Source organism: Schistocerca cancellata, chromosome 7, assembly GCF_023864275.1.
Source record: "Schistocerca cancellata isolate TAMUIC-IGC-003103 chromosome 7, iqSchCanc2.1, whole genome shotgun sequence".
NCBI classification, from domain to species: domain Eukaryota; kingdom Metazoa; phylum Arthropoda; class Insecta; order Orthoptera; family Acrididae; genus Schistocerca; species Schistocerca cancellata.
The window spans coordinates 96,511,732-96,530,242 of NC_064632.1; the positions used below are offsets into that span (position 1 = coordinate 96,511,732).

Below are 18,511 nucleotides of genomic sequence, written 5' to 3' on the forward strand. Positions count from 1 at the left end.
GTCCTTCTCTGGAGTGTTTTCATTTTCCGAGGTGGTAACGCTGGTGTGGATGTAAACATATGTGTCTCGTTCTCATATTATGAGGGGATGTAAGGTGTTGTATTGAAGTGGAAGTGGTGTTTATGTCTCTGTCCCGTACAAGAAATGGTGCGAAAATTAACTAGCTTTTTCCCGACATCACCGATACGATGTTCGTTTTCTACAGTAAATGAAACTAAACCACTCTCAAACATCGAAATAAAGGGAAAATCATATAGTCGAGATGAGTGGACAAATGTAACGCCCAAAGTTCTATCTTATATAGGAAAAAACTTACATTCTCAACCAGGTCATCCTTTGCATTTAGTCAAGAAGCGCATTGTGAACTATATGTATAAGACATTCGTGGGACGGAGGGGAAATCCTTTGTTCGCCGTATTCGATGATTTAAGCCCTGTGGTTACCGTCGAACAGAATTTTGACAGCCTTCTTGTCCCACATGACCACCCCAGCCGGCAAAAAAGTGATTGTTACTATATAAACAGAAGCAATTTATTGCGAGCACACACTACAGCCCACCAATCTGAACTTATTGGCAGTGGTCTAAACAATTTCCTAATTATAGGTGATGTATATCGTAGAGATGAAATAGATTCAAAACATTATCCGGCGTTTCACCAAGTCGATGCTGTCAGGATATGCACTCCTGAAGAAGTGAGTATGCAGTAATGTAATAGTTTTCGTACACTGACAGTTCTGGTGGGGAAAAAAGAAAAAAAAAACAGTATTACACCATGAAATAAACATAGGTAACATAATTGAAAATGTACGATAGTCATTTTTGATGTCATTTGGAATACAAGGGTTTTAAGACCGTTCTGTATTGTCCAACACATCCATTTCAAATATTTGCCACACTCTAGCATGCAGTATTTAGCACTAAGCTTTACTTTGCATGTGTTTGTCTCCAACAATCATATATCTGTATTGATACCTCCAAACAGAATTGCATTATAATGAATTATGCGAATGACATTAATGAAAGGAAAAAGCTGAATAGTAATCATTTACTGTGTACGTCATCATCTTTTTTGCGTGCTCACGATTATAGATATTGAGGAAGCTAGATTTAGAAGTTTTTGTCAGCCTATGTTTCTCATTGCTCTGAAGTAACAATATTCGTAAATAAATACATAACTCAACCAAGTGAATAATGGAATGGATTTTTGCTATGTACCAAATGCTACACATTAAAGTTCTAGAGGAGACAAACCGTGTTTAAAATGTTAGGTCTGGTATCACAGATATATTAATTCTTCACATTTGCCAGTTTGTAATTGAGCATTTTGTGCAAAGATTAAGATTCTGTATAATGGTCTTTGTGTGGCATGTAGTTTTAATATTCCAGGTACTTTCAGAACAGTGTACATGATTATGCTGTAGAGTGAAAAAATTTGTTTTGTCTCATTTATTTCTACATTAAAATGAGCCATAGAATTGACTTAAAGACTTTAGGCTTTGAGGAGTCATGTCAACATTTATTGCAATACAGTTTTGATAAGTTGATTCTCAGGAGACATAAAAACAAATACAGATTTTTTAAAAACTATGAGTGGTAAGAGTGTCTGGATGTGTGGAGCAGAGGATGTCAGCTCATGTGGGCATATAGACTAGGAATCGAGAGTAAGTGGCCTCCGTCTAATACACAGCTGACCTATAAATGTTGTACTGAGATTCCTTTTGCAAGAATGAGGTGTAAGCAATGCTTCATCTAGCACAAACAGCCAGAACACAATACAATAAAATGAAACACTTTTACTTAAAAATTGACATTGCAGTCTATTGCACACAGTGTTGCCTAGGTTGTCAGTGGACAGACACAAAAGGCAGGTATAAAACAATAACAGTATGAAGTCTTTCATATTCTGTTGATTTGGAAGTAGAGAACCAGGCATTGAAGAAACATTTTACAGATTGTATGTCAGATTTGCACATGTCATTTAGTAACGAGTGTTTATTTTTCTTACAATACTGACAAGACAAATAGACGTACAAGATTCTTAGGACTGAAGATACATGGGTAGCTCTGTCATGTGATGTATCTTTTGTAATTTAATGCATAAATGTGCAGCTCCTTGTATAAAATGCTGCACACCATATAAGTCTGCGACATGCTGAAGCTTGTTTACTCTGAACACTCATTAGTGCATGTCATATGGGGTATTATTTTTGGCGACTTGTTTCAGGCACAGATGATATTTTTAGCTCAAACACTTGATGTAAAGGCCATTTATGCAGTTGTTTGTCAGTTCATACTTTCTCACAAGATTTATTACTAATGAAAGGCACTTGCTTCAAACATTATTCTGTGAGCAAGAGATAAAGAAATGAACTTTGTATATGGAGCACAGTCTTGTAAGTTATTCAGAGGTGTTACCTTCGATAGACCCTGTTCTGTAAGTGTTGACAGTTTTTAGTAATAAACCATGTATTTTAGGTTTTGATGAACTCATATTTTCCACAGGCATACCAGTGGTTCTTTAAAAAAGACTAGGATGATTGACCAGGTAACATTACTGAATCGTCCCAACAGAAGCTATACAGGGTAAACCAGAACTCTGCCAATGATCTTTCAGAGGTGGTAGTATGGACCAAAATGAGAAAAAATGCCGAATAAATGTGGGCTCCAAAATGTATATCTTCAGAACTATAAGCACTTGTTCCGCTTTGCTGCTGTGAAACACCTCCTCTTCTGAACAAAAGCTGATGGCTCTCTTAGGATATGTGTTTTAAAGCATATGTTTAGTAGCCAGTTTTACTGTTTTGGTCCATACTACCACCTCTGAAAGTTTGTCAGTGCAGTTCTGGTTCATTCTGTATAGCTTCTGTAGGTATTATTCAGGACTGTTACGGTGTCAGTCATCCTGGTTTGTTTTTTCCTTGGTGTTTGATTTGAAATGGACATCTTATTATATTTTCAATTATTATTCGCGGAGTGTAATGAGGCGTTCCTTGGTTATATGACAGTGTTACTGTGAGCCTGTTGAATAAAATGAGAAATAAATGCATAATTAATAACTGCTGTATTACAAATTTCTCTTATACCAGTTTCATCCCACATAAACTGCCATTGATACAATACATTCCAGAGTTAGAATTTGGTAACCTATACTGTCAAGGCATTTACTGCTGAGATTACTGTAAATGTCCAATTCTTCCAGAATTTTATTAGTGTTATCAGGTATGACAGACATTGTAGATAAAACTGCTGAAGTCATACGCACTGTCAAAATTGTTTGGCAGGTTTCCCACAAGGGAGAGTCACCTATAGTGCTACTTACTTTCAAGTGGGCACTACTTTAGATAGGCCTACTCTTTTATGAAAATTGGGCCAGTGGTGGCCCCGACTTTTAGCACAAAGTTACCATCTTTTATTAGAAGCATATTTGAAACTGAAAGAATAATGATTATACTCATGTTCTTGAAATGGAAGTCGCAAATCAATTCTATTCAAATAAAACAGCCACGGGTTGCACACAGTTTTATTCCCTATGTCAGGATTAACTCATTAGACTTGATCACATTGTGTGTGACCTGTAGTTATTTAATCTGAATGTTAATTACCAGGGTCACAGTATCCCTCAGCATGTAATGTATCCATTTGATAAACAAATAATTTGCTTTGCAAGCCTTGGTAAGGCAATTGCCCGTGAGTGTATTGTTTACTATTTGTAGCTGTGATTTTCTCTGGAGTAAGATAACTTATTGAATTTGGTGCTTATTGAATCCAGATTTACTTACCTGTTATTAACTTGTTACTTTTTTGTAAATGTGACTGTGTGAAATTACAAGATAGAATTTCTGCCCAGTACTTACATTTAGGAGGCAAAATATTTAATACTGTTGATAAACAAACATAAAAGTACATGACTAGCGTACTGAATTATTAGCTTATTCTTCAGGGAGGAGAGAAGGGTAGTATGTTGGGGAAGGTTAAAAGGTAGGGTAGGTTGCTCAGACCTGCTTTGAGGATGAGAAAAGCCAAATGTAAATCTGCTTCAACTTGGTGGTGATAAGCATTAAAACGTTTACAGAATACAATAGGAACTGCTAAACAACATTAAAAACATAGTTTTGGACAGAAGGATTTCAGTGTATTTTAATAATGTATTTTTAGCAAGCTTTAGTGTATGATTCTGTAAACTAATCAATGTGATGGACATGTAATGGCTAACATCTAATTCAGTGTCCCTTCGTGCATTCTATGTCACTGGTGTATGAATAACTTTTTAAACTCACAAAAGTACATACTTTTTAATATCAGTTTCAGAAGTCAAACAGCATTTATGGGTCATGAAGAAAATCTTCAGTGTGAAATGTAATGAGAAATGAAAAACTAATGGAATGTGAGTTAAGTACAGAGATTGGCAGTTAATGCTTAATGTCTTCAAAACCAAGTGCACAGGTGATTGTGAAAAAACTAATAAGGCGAGATTTTAGTGCATAAACGTGCACAACATTATAGATTCAACAGTGGTTTCATGCAGTTCTCCACATTAGTCTGTTCTGTGCAACCTTCTTCATTGTTTTGCATTAGTAGAAATCTTGTTTTATGCATTTGGTTAAATTCTTATAGGTAGTTAGGCTACCAAATTTTTAGCTCAGCAGATTGACAGACAATCAATGGGCTTAATTTAAAGCTATTTGTTCACTGCTTTGTAATACATTGCACCAGCCAAAACACAGTTCCACTGTGAATGCTGTTCTCAAACATGGGAAGAGTTGGTTGACGCTCATAAAAAGCTGGAAATCGCCCTGACTACTGCCAAACAATTGGCAGCTGCTGCAAATTGGTGTGTTGGAAGAGCTCCCGAGAGTCGAGTACCTGTCATACCGGTAGCAGAGGTACCTCAATTACTATCCCCTCACTCCCATGGGTCGTGTCTCCTGTGCAGAAAATACAAGATTTGTCATTACTCATACACTTGACTGCAAGTGGCATGTTAATGGTAGATCTAGGCATCCTGTACAGGGTGGACGGGGACCAGGGAGGACTCAGGGCATTGTACCAATCCCCCTGACCAATAAGTTTGATACGCTGTCTTTCACTGAAACTGAGCCAGCGGGACACACTTCACCTGTTTTGGGGAAAGCTGTTTTTCTGGTGTCAGGAGGAGGCAAACACAACAGGATAGAGGTCCATTAATCGTTGACAGTTCAAACATATGGCGAATGATGGTACCCCTCAGGGAAATGACAGCAAGGAAAGGGCACCAGGTGCAGTCAGTGTGTATGCCTGGGGTCCCCATTCAACATGTTGAAGATGTATTCCAGCTACCTTTGAGGGAACAGTGTACAACCAACTGCAAATTGTGGTGCTCATTGGAACAAATAGTGCTGTCGTCTGAGCCCTGAGGTCATTCTCGGGTCATTACTGTGACAGGCAGAGAAGGTTGGGAAGACCAGCCTTGTGCGTGGAGTTTCATTGGTGCTCATAATTTGCAGCATTGTCCCCAGAACTGATCGTGGCCCTATGGTTCTGAGTCAAGTGGGAGGAATGAACCAGAGACATTGAAAGTTCTGTGACAGCTAGGCTGTGACTTCCTGGACTTGCACCATAGAGTTGAGAACTGTGGGTCCCCCAAAATGGGTCAGTTGTGCACTACACATCAGAAGCTGCTACTCAGGCAGCTGACTGTATGTAGGGTGCACATTGGATATTTTAGATTAGGCAATTCATCCAGATGATGATAGCTGTAGGAAACCCAGAAGTATCAGTGTAAGGACAAAAGAAATGCCTCCACAGGTGAGAGTATTAAAATACTAATGGTAACTAGCTTTTGCAACAAAGTGCCAACAGTTTGAAGAGCTCATGAAAAGCAGTGAAGCTTACATAATACTAGGTACAGAAAGCTGTAAAACCGGAAAGTTATAGCAGTGAGACTTTTGGGTAAAATTTAAGTGCACATAAAAAGGATAGACAGATGGAGAATGGAGGTGGTGTATTTATCGCAGTAGACGAGAAACTCAAATTCACCAAGATAGAAATTGAAGCTTCATGTGAGATTGTTTGGGCAAGACTCAATATCGGGGAGGGGGGGGGGGGGGCATAAATAATTGGATCCTTCTATCGCCCACCACACTCATCTCCTCATCTAACCAAAAAATTTAGAGAACACCTCACATCACTTGTATGTAAGTTTCCCAGTCATACTGTAATCATTGTGGAGACTTTCATCCAACAATTAATTGAAAAATTACAGTTTTGTTATTGGTGGGCTTGTTAAGACATTCTGTGTAACGGTACTAAATGCCTGTCTAAAAACTACCTAGATCAGATAGTTAGGAACCACACTCATGATGGAAATATATTGGATCTGTGAGGATGTCCACATTGAAACTGGCATCAGTGACCATGACGCGGTTGTGGCAGCAATGTTTACCAAAGTACAAAGGACAACTTAAACAAGCAGAAAGATGTATATGTTCAATAAACTGGATGAAAAATCCGTAGTGCCATATCTCAATGAAGAACTTGAAACTTTCAGCACAGGGCAGTAGCATGAAGAGGATCTCTGTCTCAGGTTTAAAAAAATAATAGACCATGCACAAGATAGATATGTACCCATCAGAACAATTTGTATTAGAAGGGAACCTCTGTGGCAGACAGTACTGTTAAGAAACTTTTGAAGAAACAGAGATTACTGCATAATAGGTGTAAAACAAAGTACAGGGCTGCAGAAGGGAGATGCTGAATGAAAGGCATTTGGTTGTCAAGAGAGTTATATGTGATGCCTTCAGTGACTACCATAGCAGAATATTGTTAAGTGATCTTTCACAGAACTCAAAGAAATTCTGGTCGTATGCAAAGGCTGTTAGTGGGACCAAAGTTAGTGTTCAGTCCGTAGTGAACGAGACAGGAATTGCAATTGAGGGTAGTGAAGCAAAAGCTGAAATGCTTAACTGTTTTAAAATGTTCCTTTGTAAAGGAAAACCCAGGTGAATTACCCCAATCTAAGCCTCATTCCACTGAAGTAGGTACTAGTGTCAGTGGTGCTGAGAAACAGCTGAAATCATTAAAATTGAACAAAACTCCAGGGTCTGATGGAACCCTTGTCAGATTCTATACTGAATTTGTGGCTGAGTTAGCCCGTCTTCTAACTATAATCTATCATAGATCTCTCGAACAAAAAAACCTGCCCAGTTCTTGGAAAAAGGCACAGTCGACACCCATCTACAAGAAGTGATCCCCAAAACTACCTTCCAATATCCTTGAATCGATTTGTTGTAGAATCTTAGAACATGTTCAGAGCTCAAACGTGTTGTGGTATCTTGAAGAGAATGACCTCCTCAATGTTGACCAGCATGGTTTTCGAAAATATCGATAATGTGAAACCAAGCTCACACTTTTCTCACATGACATACTGAATGCTTTCGATCAAGGCAGTCTGGTAGATGCTGGGTTTCTTGGTTTCAGAAAAGCATTAATGACCTTGCAGACAATATTAATACTAAAATCAGGCTTTTTGCAGATGATGCAGTTATCTATAATGAAGTACTGTCTGAAAGGAGCTGCATAAGATAACTGTAAAATTTTACCACGAGTGAGAAGTGTGGGCTCTGTCGTAGGTTTGTGAGTAGTGGGTTGTGGTGTGGGATTTGTTCAAAGTACACTCCTGGAAATGGAAAAAAGAACACATTGACACCGGTGTGTCAGACCCACCATACTTGCTCAGGACACTGCGAGAGGGCTGTACAAGCAATGATCACACGCACGGCACAGCGGACACACCAGGAACCGCGGTGTTGGCCGTCGAATGGCGCTAGCTGCGCAGCATTTGTGCACCGTCGCCGTCAGTGTCAGCCAGTTTGCCGTGGCATACGGAGCTCCATCGCAGTCTTTAACACTGGTAGCATGCCGCGACAGCGTGGACGTGAACCGTATGTGCAGTTGACGGACTTTGAGCGAGGGCGTATAGTGGGCATGCGGGAGGCCGGGTGGACGTACCGCCGAATTGCTCAACACGTGGGGCGTGAGGTCTCCACAGTACATCGATGTTGTCGCCAGTGGTCGGCGGAAGGTGCACGTGCCCGTCGACCTGGGACCGGACCGCAGCGAAGCACGGATGCACGCCAAGACCGTAGGATCCTACGCAGTGCCTTAGGGGACCGCACCGCCACTTCCCAGCAAATTAGGGACACTGTTGCTCCTGGGGTATCGGCGAGGACCATTCGAAACCGTCTCCATGAAGCTGGGCTACGGTCCCGCACACCGTTAGGCCGTCTTCCGCTCACGCCCCAACATCGTGCAGCCCGCCTCCAGTGGTGTCGCGACAGGCGTGAATGGAGGGACGAATGGAGACGTGTCGTCTTCAGCGATGAGAGTCGCTTCTGCCTTGGTGCCAATGATGGTCGTATGCGTGTTTGGCGCCGTGCAGGTGAGCGCCACAATCAGGACTGCATACGACCGAGGCACACAGGGCCAACACCCGGCATCATGGTGTGGGGAGCGATCTCCTACACTGGCCGTACACCACTGGTGATCGTCGAGGGGACACTGAATAGTGCACGGTACATCCAAACCGTCATCGAACCCATCGTTCTACCATTCCTAGACCGGCAAGGGAACTTGCTGTTCCAACAGGACAATGCACGTCCGCATGTATACCGTGCAACCCAACGTGCTCTAGAAGGTGTAAGTCAACTACCCTGGCCAGCAAGATCTCCGGATCTGTCCTCCATTGAGCATGTTTGGGACTGTATGAAGCGTCGTCTCACGCGGTCTGCACGTCCAGCACGAACACTGATCCAACTGAGGCGCCAGGTGGAAATGGCATGGCAAGCTGTTCCACAGGACTACATCCAGCATCTCTACGATCGTCTCCATGGGAGAATAGCAGCCTGCATTGCTGCTAAAGGTGGATATACACTGTACTAGTGCCGACATTGTGCATGCTCTGTTGCCTGTGTCTATGTGCCTGTGGTTCTGTCAGTGTGATCATGTGATGAATCTGACCCCAGGAATGTGTCAATAAAGTTTCCCCTTCCTGGGACAATGAATTCACGGTGTTCTTATTTCAATTTCCAGGAGTGTATTTTCATTGGGGGGGGGGGGGGTTACAGTGGGGAACCCAGTGGGAATTCTAGCGAGATCCTCTCCTGGGAATGCAGAATTTATAGTAGAAATAAATTGATAGAGGAGCAGGAGCATAAAATCTGTGCCCATCAGGTGCAGTTGCAGTACCCAAAGAAGGAACTAGATAGGTTGAGGAGAGTGAAGGGTGCTGGGGAATGGGAACTGGCAGTTGGCAAGAAGGCAGCTAGGAGGAGGAGGTATTCAATTCAGACAGTTGTACTTTGTGTATATGCAATAGATTTGATCGACTGTCAAGAGTTGAGTGGAAAGGAGCCTCTTTTAGTTGTAGGTGTAGGAAACATGCAGCAGTCCTCAGCAGTTCGGAGGCTTAAATCAGTTGCAAAGTCTAACAGAAAGAAGAAGGTTCTGCTGCTAGGTAGTTCACATGGTAGAGGTGTGGGCCGCCTGTTGCAGGAAGTGTTGGGGAGTGAATACTAACTCGCCAGCATTGTGAAGCGTAGTGCAGGGTTGGCTCAGGTGACTGACAGCATAGGGGAGTTATGTATGAGTTTTATGAAGGAGGATCAGATTTGTGATAGTGGGTGGAGCAGGGAATAGTCTTGATAGGGATGGGGAACATGATGTAGGTGGTGACCTGGTAAATGTAGCTACTCAAACTGGTGGCTCTAACGTTCATTTCATGCAACTGTTTCAGTGTCATGATGAGCCTCATCTAAATGAATCTGTTATGCGTGTTAACATGGGGAGAAGGCACTGATGGTAGAGAGCATGGGTCACATTGCAGTGGTGTCAGCTGAGTGTATCACTAGATTGTGTTTCACCAGGCAGTAGGTATGGGAATGGGAGGCTGCCAATGCTTATAGGTGACAGTGTAGTGGGTGGTGGTGGGATCACTCATGGAAAAATTCCTGTAGCAGTTGACAATATTAGAGAAGGAAAGTTGCTACTCACCATACAGCGGAGATGCTGTCGTGATAGGCACAACAAAAAGAGTAGTTGGTCTTAGAGCTGCACCTTCTCAAAGCACCTGCTTAAAGGAAGTCCCTCTAACTACATAATCACCTTCAGAGGATGTCATGTTCTCAAGTGGAGAAGGAATTAGCATATTTGATCAAAATATAAGAGTTATTAGAGATAAAGTTAGTGAACTGCTTATAGACGTTGACTCTGAAATTATTGGTATATTGTAGCATAACTTAAATAATTTACCAGTTCAGAAACTTGCTTTACCAGGATACAGATTAACTGGCTGTTTTTCAAGGAGTTCTTGCAGAGTAGGGGAGTAGCAATGTACGTAAAAAACAGTATTCCATTTGAGTCCATGGACATATCACGGCACTGCACTGAACAGATATTTAAATTTTGTGCCGGGGCAGTTGATTTTTGTGAAACTAACCTTCTAATTTTTGATATTTATAGGTCCCCTAACTCTAACTTCAGAGCATTTCTGCTAAAGCTAGAGATGGTTCATTATTCACTTTGTAGGAAGTACCAGAAATTAGTTAGATGTGGTGACTTCAGTGTTAAGTTTGTATTTGATTGTGCAAGAAAAAATATGTTGGTAGATCTAAATTCATATGATCTGATGCAGACTGTGTTTTTTTTTTTTTTTAACAAGTGTGCAGGGGATCAGTAGCACAGCCATAGACAATACAGGGCTATTACAAATGATTGAAGCGATTTCATAAATTCACTGTAGCTCCATTCATTGACATGGTCACGACACACTACAGATACTTAGAAAAACTCATAAAGTTTTGTTCGGCTGAAGCCGCACTTCAGGTTTCTGCCGTCAGAGCGCTCGAGAGCGCAGTGAGACAAAATGGCGACAGGAGCCGAGAAAGCGTATGTCGTGCTTGAAATGCACTCACATCAGTCAGTCATAACAGTCCAAAGACACTTCAGGACGAAGTTCAACAAAGATCCACCAACTGCTAACTCCATTCGGCGATGGTATGCGCAGTTTAAAGCTTCTGGATGCCTCTGTAAGGGGAAATCAACGGGTCGGCTTGCAGTGAGCGAAGAAACGGTTGAACGCGTGTGGGCAAGTTTCACGCGTAGCCTGCGGAAAATTGGCTCATGCCAGAACTGGAGACCGACAGCGCCGACTTCATCTTTCAACAGGATGGTGCTCCACCGCACTTCCATCATGATGTTCGGCATTTCTTAAACAGGAGATTGGAAAACAGATGGATCGGTCGTGGTGGAGATCATGATCAGCAATTCATGTCATGGCCTCCACGCTCTCCCGACTTAACCCCATGCGATTTCTTTCTGTGGGGTTATGTGAAAGATTCGGTGTTGAAACCTCCTCTACCAAGAAACGTGCCAGAACTGCAATCTCGCATCAACGATGCTTTCAAACTCATTGATGGGGACATGCTGCGCCAAGTGTGGGAGGAACTTGATTATCGACTTGATGTCTGCCAAATCACTAAAGGGGCACATATCGAACATTTGTGAATGCCTAAAAAAACTTTTTGAGTTTTTGTATGTGTGAGCAAAGCATTGTGAAAATATCTCAAATAATAAAATTATTGTAGAGCTGTGAAATCGCTTCAATCATTTGTAATAACCCTATATTTTTGTTCATTCTTCATTACTAGATGGGCCTTCTTTTAGTGAAAAGGTGAATGGCCTTTCAGACAATGATACACAAATTTTAACACTGAAAGGCTTTTGTGCTAACAAATGTCACATATAATTACAAACTATGTAGGAAAGTTAATCCAACAGCAATAGTTTTTTAAACCTCTTCAAGGAACAAGACTGGCAGGATGTTTATAGTGCTGATAATGCGGAGGACAAATATAAATGCTTTCCTTATCATTCTCTTTGAGAGTTGCTTTCCATTAAAACATTCTAGACAGTATACTAGCAGGAAAAGGCAGCCTGGGTGACTGACTAGTGGGATAAGGCTATCATGTAGAACAAAGCGGGAATTATATCAAAATGTTAAAAGTAGTCACAATCAAGTTACAGTAACCCATTACAAACAGTACTGTAAGGTGCTTAAAATGTTATTAGGAAGGCAAAGAGTATGTGATATGCAAATAGAATAGCTAATTCACAGGATAAGATTAAAACCCTGTGGTCAGTTGTGAAGGATGTGTCTGGTCAGCAGCACAAGGTCGGTGATATAAAGTCAGTTTGTAGTAAAAATATTTCTGTTACTGATAAATCAGATATATGTACAGTATTTAACAATCATTTTCTGAGCATTGCTGGTGAATTAAATAAAAATTTAGTTTCTCCAGGGAATCATAAAATTCTCTTGGCAAATGCCTTTCCGAGATTTATGTATGAAATACTCATCTGTGATACAGACAAGGGGGAGATTGAGTCAATAATTAAATCACTGAAGACTAAGGACTCCCATGGATAAGATGGAGTACCTACCAGAATACTGAAGTACTGTGCTGCACATGTTAGCCCTGTATTTAGCCATATTTGTAATATTTCCTTTAGGAATGGTCAGTTTCCTGAATGATTAAAGTACTCGGTAGTAAAGCTGCTTTATAAAAAGGGAGTAAGGGGGTAATGCAGACAATTTTAGACCTATTTCTATGCCATCAGTGTTTGCTAAAGATATTGGAAAGGCTGTGTATGTAAGGATAATTGATCATTTTGTATCACACAATATGCTATCAAATCTACAGTTCGGCTTTAGGAGTCATTTAACAACTAAAAATGCTGTATTCTCTTGTCTCTGTGAGGTACTGGATGAGTTGAACAAAAGGTTTTGAACGCTAGGCATATATTTTTTTACTTAACTAAGGTGTTTGTTTGTGTTGATCACAAAATATTGCTCCAGAAGTTGGACCATTACAGAATACAGGAAGTAGATCACAATTGGTTCGCCTCTTACTTTAACAGACAGCAAAATGTCGTTCCTTATTTATATAAATGATATGCCCTCTAGTATATGGGTAACTCTAAAATGTTTCTGTTTGCTGATGACAGTAAAGGGCATTGTGTGCAACACTGGCTCGACTTCAAATAGTGCAGTTCATGATATAAGTTCAAGCCTTGTAGAAAATAAACTATTGCTCAGTGAGACTCAGTTTTTACTGTTTCTGACACACAATTCAACAAAACCTGACATTTTGATTTCATAGAATGGGCATATGATTAGTGAAACTAAGCAGTTCAATTTTCGAGGTGTTCATATAGATAGTAAACTGTTGTGGAAAGCCCATATTCAGGATCTTATTTAGAAACTTAATGCTGCCATTTTTACTATTCGAATGGTATCTGAAGTAAGTGATCATTCGACATGAAAATTAGTCTACTTTGCTTATTTTAATTCGCTTATGTCATATGATATTTTATTTTGGGATAACTCTTCCCACTCTGAAAGGATTTTTTGGCTCAGAAATGGGCAGTTCGGGCAATAAGCAGTGTCAGTTCGCAAACCTCTTGTCCACCACTGTTTACCAGTTCGGATATTTTGACATTAGCCTCTAAAAAAAAAAAAAAAAAATATATATATATATATATATATACCAAATGACTTACCAAATGAAAGTGCTGGCAGGTCGACAGACACACAAACGAACACAAACATACACACAAAATTCAAGCTTTCGCAACAAACTGTTGCCTCATCAGGAAAGAGGGAAGGAGAGGGAAAGACGAAAGGATGTGGGTTTTAAGGGAGAGGGTAAGGAGTCATTCCAGTCCCGGGAGCGGAAAGACTTACCTTAGGGGGAAAAAAGGACGGGTATACAGTCGCACACACACACATATCCATCCACACATACACAGACACAAGCAGACATATTTAAAGACAAAGAGTTTGGGCAGAGATGTCAGTCGAGGCAGAAGTGCAGAGGCAAAGATGTTGTTGAATGACAGGTGAGATATGAGTGGCGGCAACTTGAAATTAGCGGAGATTGAGGCCTGGTGGATAATGGGAAGAGAGGATATATTGAAGAGCAAGTTCCCATCTCCGGAGTTCGGATAGGCTGGTGTTAGTGGGAAGTATCCAGATAACCTGGACGGTGTAACACTGCGCCAAGATGTGCTGGCTGAGCACCAAGGCATGTTTAGCCACAGGGTGATCCTCATTACCAACAAACACTGTCTGCCTGTGTCCATTCATGCGAATGGACAGTTTGTTGCTGGTCATTCCCACATAGAATGCATCACAGTGTAGGCAGGTCAGTTGGTAGATCACTTGGGTGCTTTCACACGTGGCTCTGCCTTTGATTGTGTACACCTTCCGGGTTACAGGACTGGCGTAGGTGATGGTGGGAGGGTGCATGGGACAGGTTTTACACCGGGGGCGGTTACAAGGGTAGGAGCCAGAGGGAGGGGAAGGTGGTTTGGGGATTTCATAGGGATGAACTAAGAGGTTACGAAGGTTAGGTGGACGGCGGAAAGACACTCTTGGTGGAGTGGGGAGGATTTCATAAAGGATGGATCTCATTTCAGGGCAGGATTTGAGGAAGTCGTATCCCTGCTGGAGAGCCACATTCAGAATCTGATCCAGTCCCGGAAAGTATCCTGTCACAAGTGGGGCACTTTTGTGGTTCTTCTGTGGGAGGTTCTGGGTTTGAGAGGATGAGGAAGTGGCTCTGGTTATTTGCTTCTGTACCAGGTTGGGAGGGTAGTTGCGGGATGCGAAAGCTGTTGTCAGGTTGTTGGTGTAATGCTTCAGGGATTCCGGACTGGAGCAGATTCGTTTGCCACAAAGACCTAGGCTGTAGGGAAGGGACTGTTTGATGTGGAATGGGTGGCAGCTGTCGTAATGGAGGTACTGTTGCTTGTTGGTGGGTTTGATGTGGACGGACGTGTGAAGCTGGCCATTGGACAGGTGAAGGTCAACATCAAGGAAAGTGGCATGGGATTTGGAGTAGGACCAGGTGAATCTGATGGAACCAAAGGAGTTGAGGTTGGAGAGGAAATTCTGGAGTTCTTCTTCACTGTGAGTCCAGATCATGAAGATGTCATCAATAAATCTGTACCAAACTTTGGGTTGGCAGGCCTGGGTAACCAAGAAGGCTTCCTCTAAGCGACCCATGAATAGGTTGGCGTACGAGGGGGCCATCCTGGTACCCATGGCTGTTCCCTTTAATTGTTGGTATGTCTGGTCTTCAAAAGTGAAGAAGTTGTGGGTCAGGATGAAGCTGGCTAAGGTAATGAGGAAAGAGGTTTTAGGTAGGGTGGCAGGTGATCGGCGTGAAAGGAAGTGCTCCATCGCAGCGAGGCCCTGGACGTGCAGGATATTTGTGTATAAGGAAGTGGCATCAATGGTTACAAGGATGGTTTCTGGGGGTAACGGATTGGGTAAGGATTCCAGGCGTTCGAGAAAGTGGTTGGTGTCTTTGATGAAGGATGGGAGACTGCATGTAATGGGTTGAAGGTGTTGATCTACGTAGGCAGAGATACGTTCTGGTACCACAACACCCTAATTCAGTAGTTAACCTTTCCTCCAAACCTCTCTCCCAATCCGAAATCTCTGTCCTTCTCAAAGGCCTCGCCTTCAGCCCCACTCCCAGGTTCAACCAAACAGCCCTCGTCAAAGATTTACTGTCCTACACTCGTACTCTCTGCTGGAAGTATCACTTTGCCACGAAGAAAAATGATCCTAATCCTACCCCTAATGATCCAACTCCCCAAGACTATCCAAATTGAACCCTGCCTGGAACAGTTCCGTCCTCCGTCACAGCGGGACCCACCTCCTCTTCCTCAAAATCACCCTCTCCAAACCTTCCAGGAATTTCTGACTTCCAGCCTTGCCTCTCAATCCTTCTTAAAAAACCTTAATCCTACTCCCAACATCACCACTGCTGAAGCCCAGGCTATCCGTGATCTGAAGGCTGACCGGTCCATCGTCATTCTTCCGGCGGACAAGGGTTCCACGACTGTGGTACTTGATCGTCGGGAGTATGTGGCTGAGGGACTGCGTCAGCTTTCAGACAACACCACATACAAAGGTTGCCAAGGTAATCCCATTCCTGATGTCCAGGCAGAGCTTCAAGGAATCCTCAGAACCTTAGGCCCCCTACAAAACCTTTCACCTGACTCCATCAACCTCCTGACCCCACCGACACCCCGCACCCCTACCTTCTACCTTCTTCCTAAAATTCACAAACCCAATCATCCCGGCTGCCCCATTGTAGCTGGTTACAGAACGTATCTCAGCCTACGTAGATCAACACCTTCAACCCATTACATGCAGTCTCCCATCCTTCATCAAAGACACCAACCACTTTCTCGAACGCCTGGAATCCTTACCCAATCCGTTACCCCCAGAAACCATCCTTGTAACCATTGATGCCACTTCCTTATACACAAATATCCTGCACGTCCAGGGCCTCGCTGCGATGGAGCACTTCCTTTCACGCCGATCACCTGCCACCCTACCTAAAACCTCTTTCCTCATTACCTTAGCCAGCTTCATCCTGACCCACAACTTCTTCACTTTTGAAGACCAGACATACCAACAATTAAAGGGAACAGCCATGGGTACCAGGATAGCCCCCTCGTACGCCAACCTATTCATGGGTCGCTTAGAGGAAGCCTTCTTGGTTACCCAGGCCTGCCAACCCAAAGTTTGGTACAGATTTATTGATGACATCTTCATGATCTGGACTCACAGTGAAGAAGAACTCTAGAATTTCCTCTCCAACCTCAACTCCTTTGGTTCCATCAGATTCACCTGGTCCTACTCCAAATCCCATGCCACTTTCCTTGATGTTGACCTTCACCTGTCCAATGGCCAGCTTCACACGTCTGTCCACATCAAACCCACCAACAAGCAACAGTACCTCCATTACGACAGCTGCCACCCATTCCACACCAAACGGTCCCTTCCCTACAGCCTAGGTCTTCGTGGCAAACGAATCTGCTCCAGTCCGGAATCCCTGAAGCATTACACCAACAACCTGACAACAGCTTTCGCATCCCGCAACTACCCTCCCGACCTGGTACAGAAGCAAATAACCAGAGCCACTTCCTCATCCTCTCAAACCCAGAACCTCCCACAGAAGAACCACAAAAGTGCCCCACTTGTGACAGGATACTTTCCGGGACTGGATCAGATTCTGAATGTGGCTCTCCAGCAGGGATACGACTTCTTCAAATCCTGCCCTGAAATGAGATCCATCCTTCATGAAATCCTCCCCACTCCACCAAGAGTGTCTTTCCGCCGTCCACCTAACCTTCGTAACCTCTTAGTTCATCCCTATGAAATCCCCAAACCACCTTCCCCTCCCTCTGGCTCTTATCCTTGTAACCGCCCCCGGTGTAAAACCTGTCCCATGCACCCTCCCACCACCACCTACTCCAGTCCTGTAACCCGGAAGGTGTACACAATCAAAGGCAGAGCCACGTGTGAAAGCACCCACGTGATCTACCAACTGACCTGCCTACACTGTGATGCATTCTATGTGGGAATGACCAGCAACAAACTGTCCATTCGCATGAATGGATACAGGCAGACAGTGTTTGTTGGTAATGAGGATCACCCTGTGGCTAAACATGCCTTGGTGCACGGCCAGCACATCTTGGCGCAGTGTTACACCGTCCGGGTTATCTGGATACTTCCCACTAAGACCAGCCTATCCGAACTCCGGAGATGGGAACTTGCCCTTCAATATATCCTCTCTTCCCGTTATCCACCAGGCCTCAATCTCTGCTAATTTCAAGTTGCCGCCACTCATACCTCACCTGTCATTCAACAACATCTTTGCCTCTGCACTTCTGCCTCGACTGACATCTCTGCCCAAACTCTTTGTCTTTAAATATGTCTGCTTGTGTCTGTATATGTGTGGATGGATATGTGTGTGTGTGCGACTGTATACCCGTCCTTTTTTCTCCCTAAGGTAAGTCTTTCCGCTCCCGGGACTGGAATGACTCCTTACCCTCTCCCTTAAAAACCACATCCTTTCGTCTTTCCCTCTCCTTCCCTCTTTCCTGATGAGGCAACAGTTTGTTGCGAAAGCTTGAATTTTGTGTGTATGTTTGTGTTCGTTTGTGTGTCTGTCGACCTGCCAGCACTTTCATTTGGTAAGTCACATCATCTTTGTTTTTAGGTATATTTTTCCTACGTGGAATGTTTCCTTATATTATAACCATATATATATATATATATATATATATATATATATACCTAAAAACAAAGATGATGTGACTTACCAAATGAAAGTGCTGGCAGGTCGACAGACACACAAACGAACACAAACATACACACAAAATTCAAGCTTTCGCAACAAACTGTTGCCTCATCAGGAAAGAGGGAAGGAGAGGGAAAGACGAAAGGATGTGGGTTTTTAAGGGAGAGGGTAAGGAGTCATTCCAGTCCCGGGAGCGGAAAGACTTACCTTATGGGGAAAAAAGGACGGGTATACACTCGCACACACACACATATCCATCCACACATATATGTCTGCTTGTGTCTGTATATGTGTGGATGGATATGTGTGTGTG

At 42.8% G+C, this 18,511-nt stretch overlaps 1 protein-coding gene across 1 annotated transcript in view; it reads left to right on the plus strand.

The window, feature by feature from the left end:
* The window catches only part of LOC126091943 (probable phenylalanine--tRNA ligase, mitochondrial), a 26,592-nt gene continuing 8,081 nt past the window's right edge, over positions 1–18,511 (plus strand). The window contains exon 1 of the mRNA XM_049907274.1: positions 1–693. Within this exon, the coding sequence (XP_049763231.1) occupies positions 145–693 (549 nt within the window). The 5' untranslated portion in view covers positions 1–144. The remainder of the gene's footprint in view (positions 694–18,511) is intronic.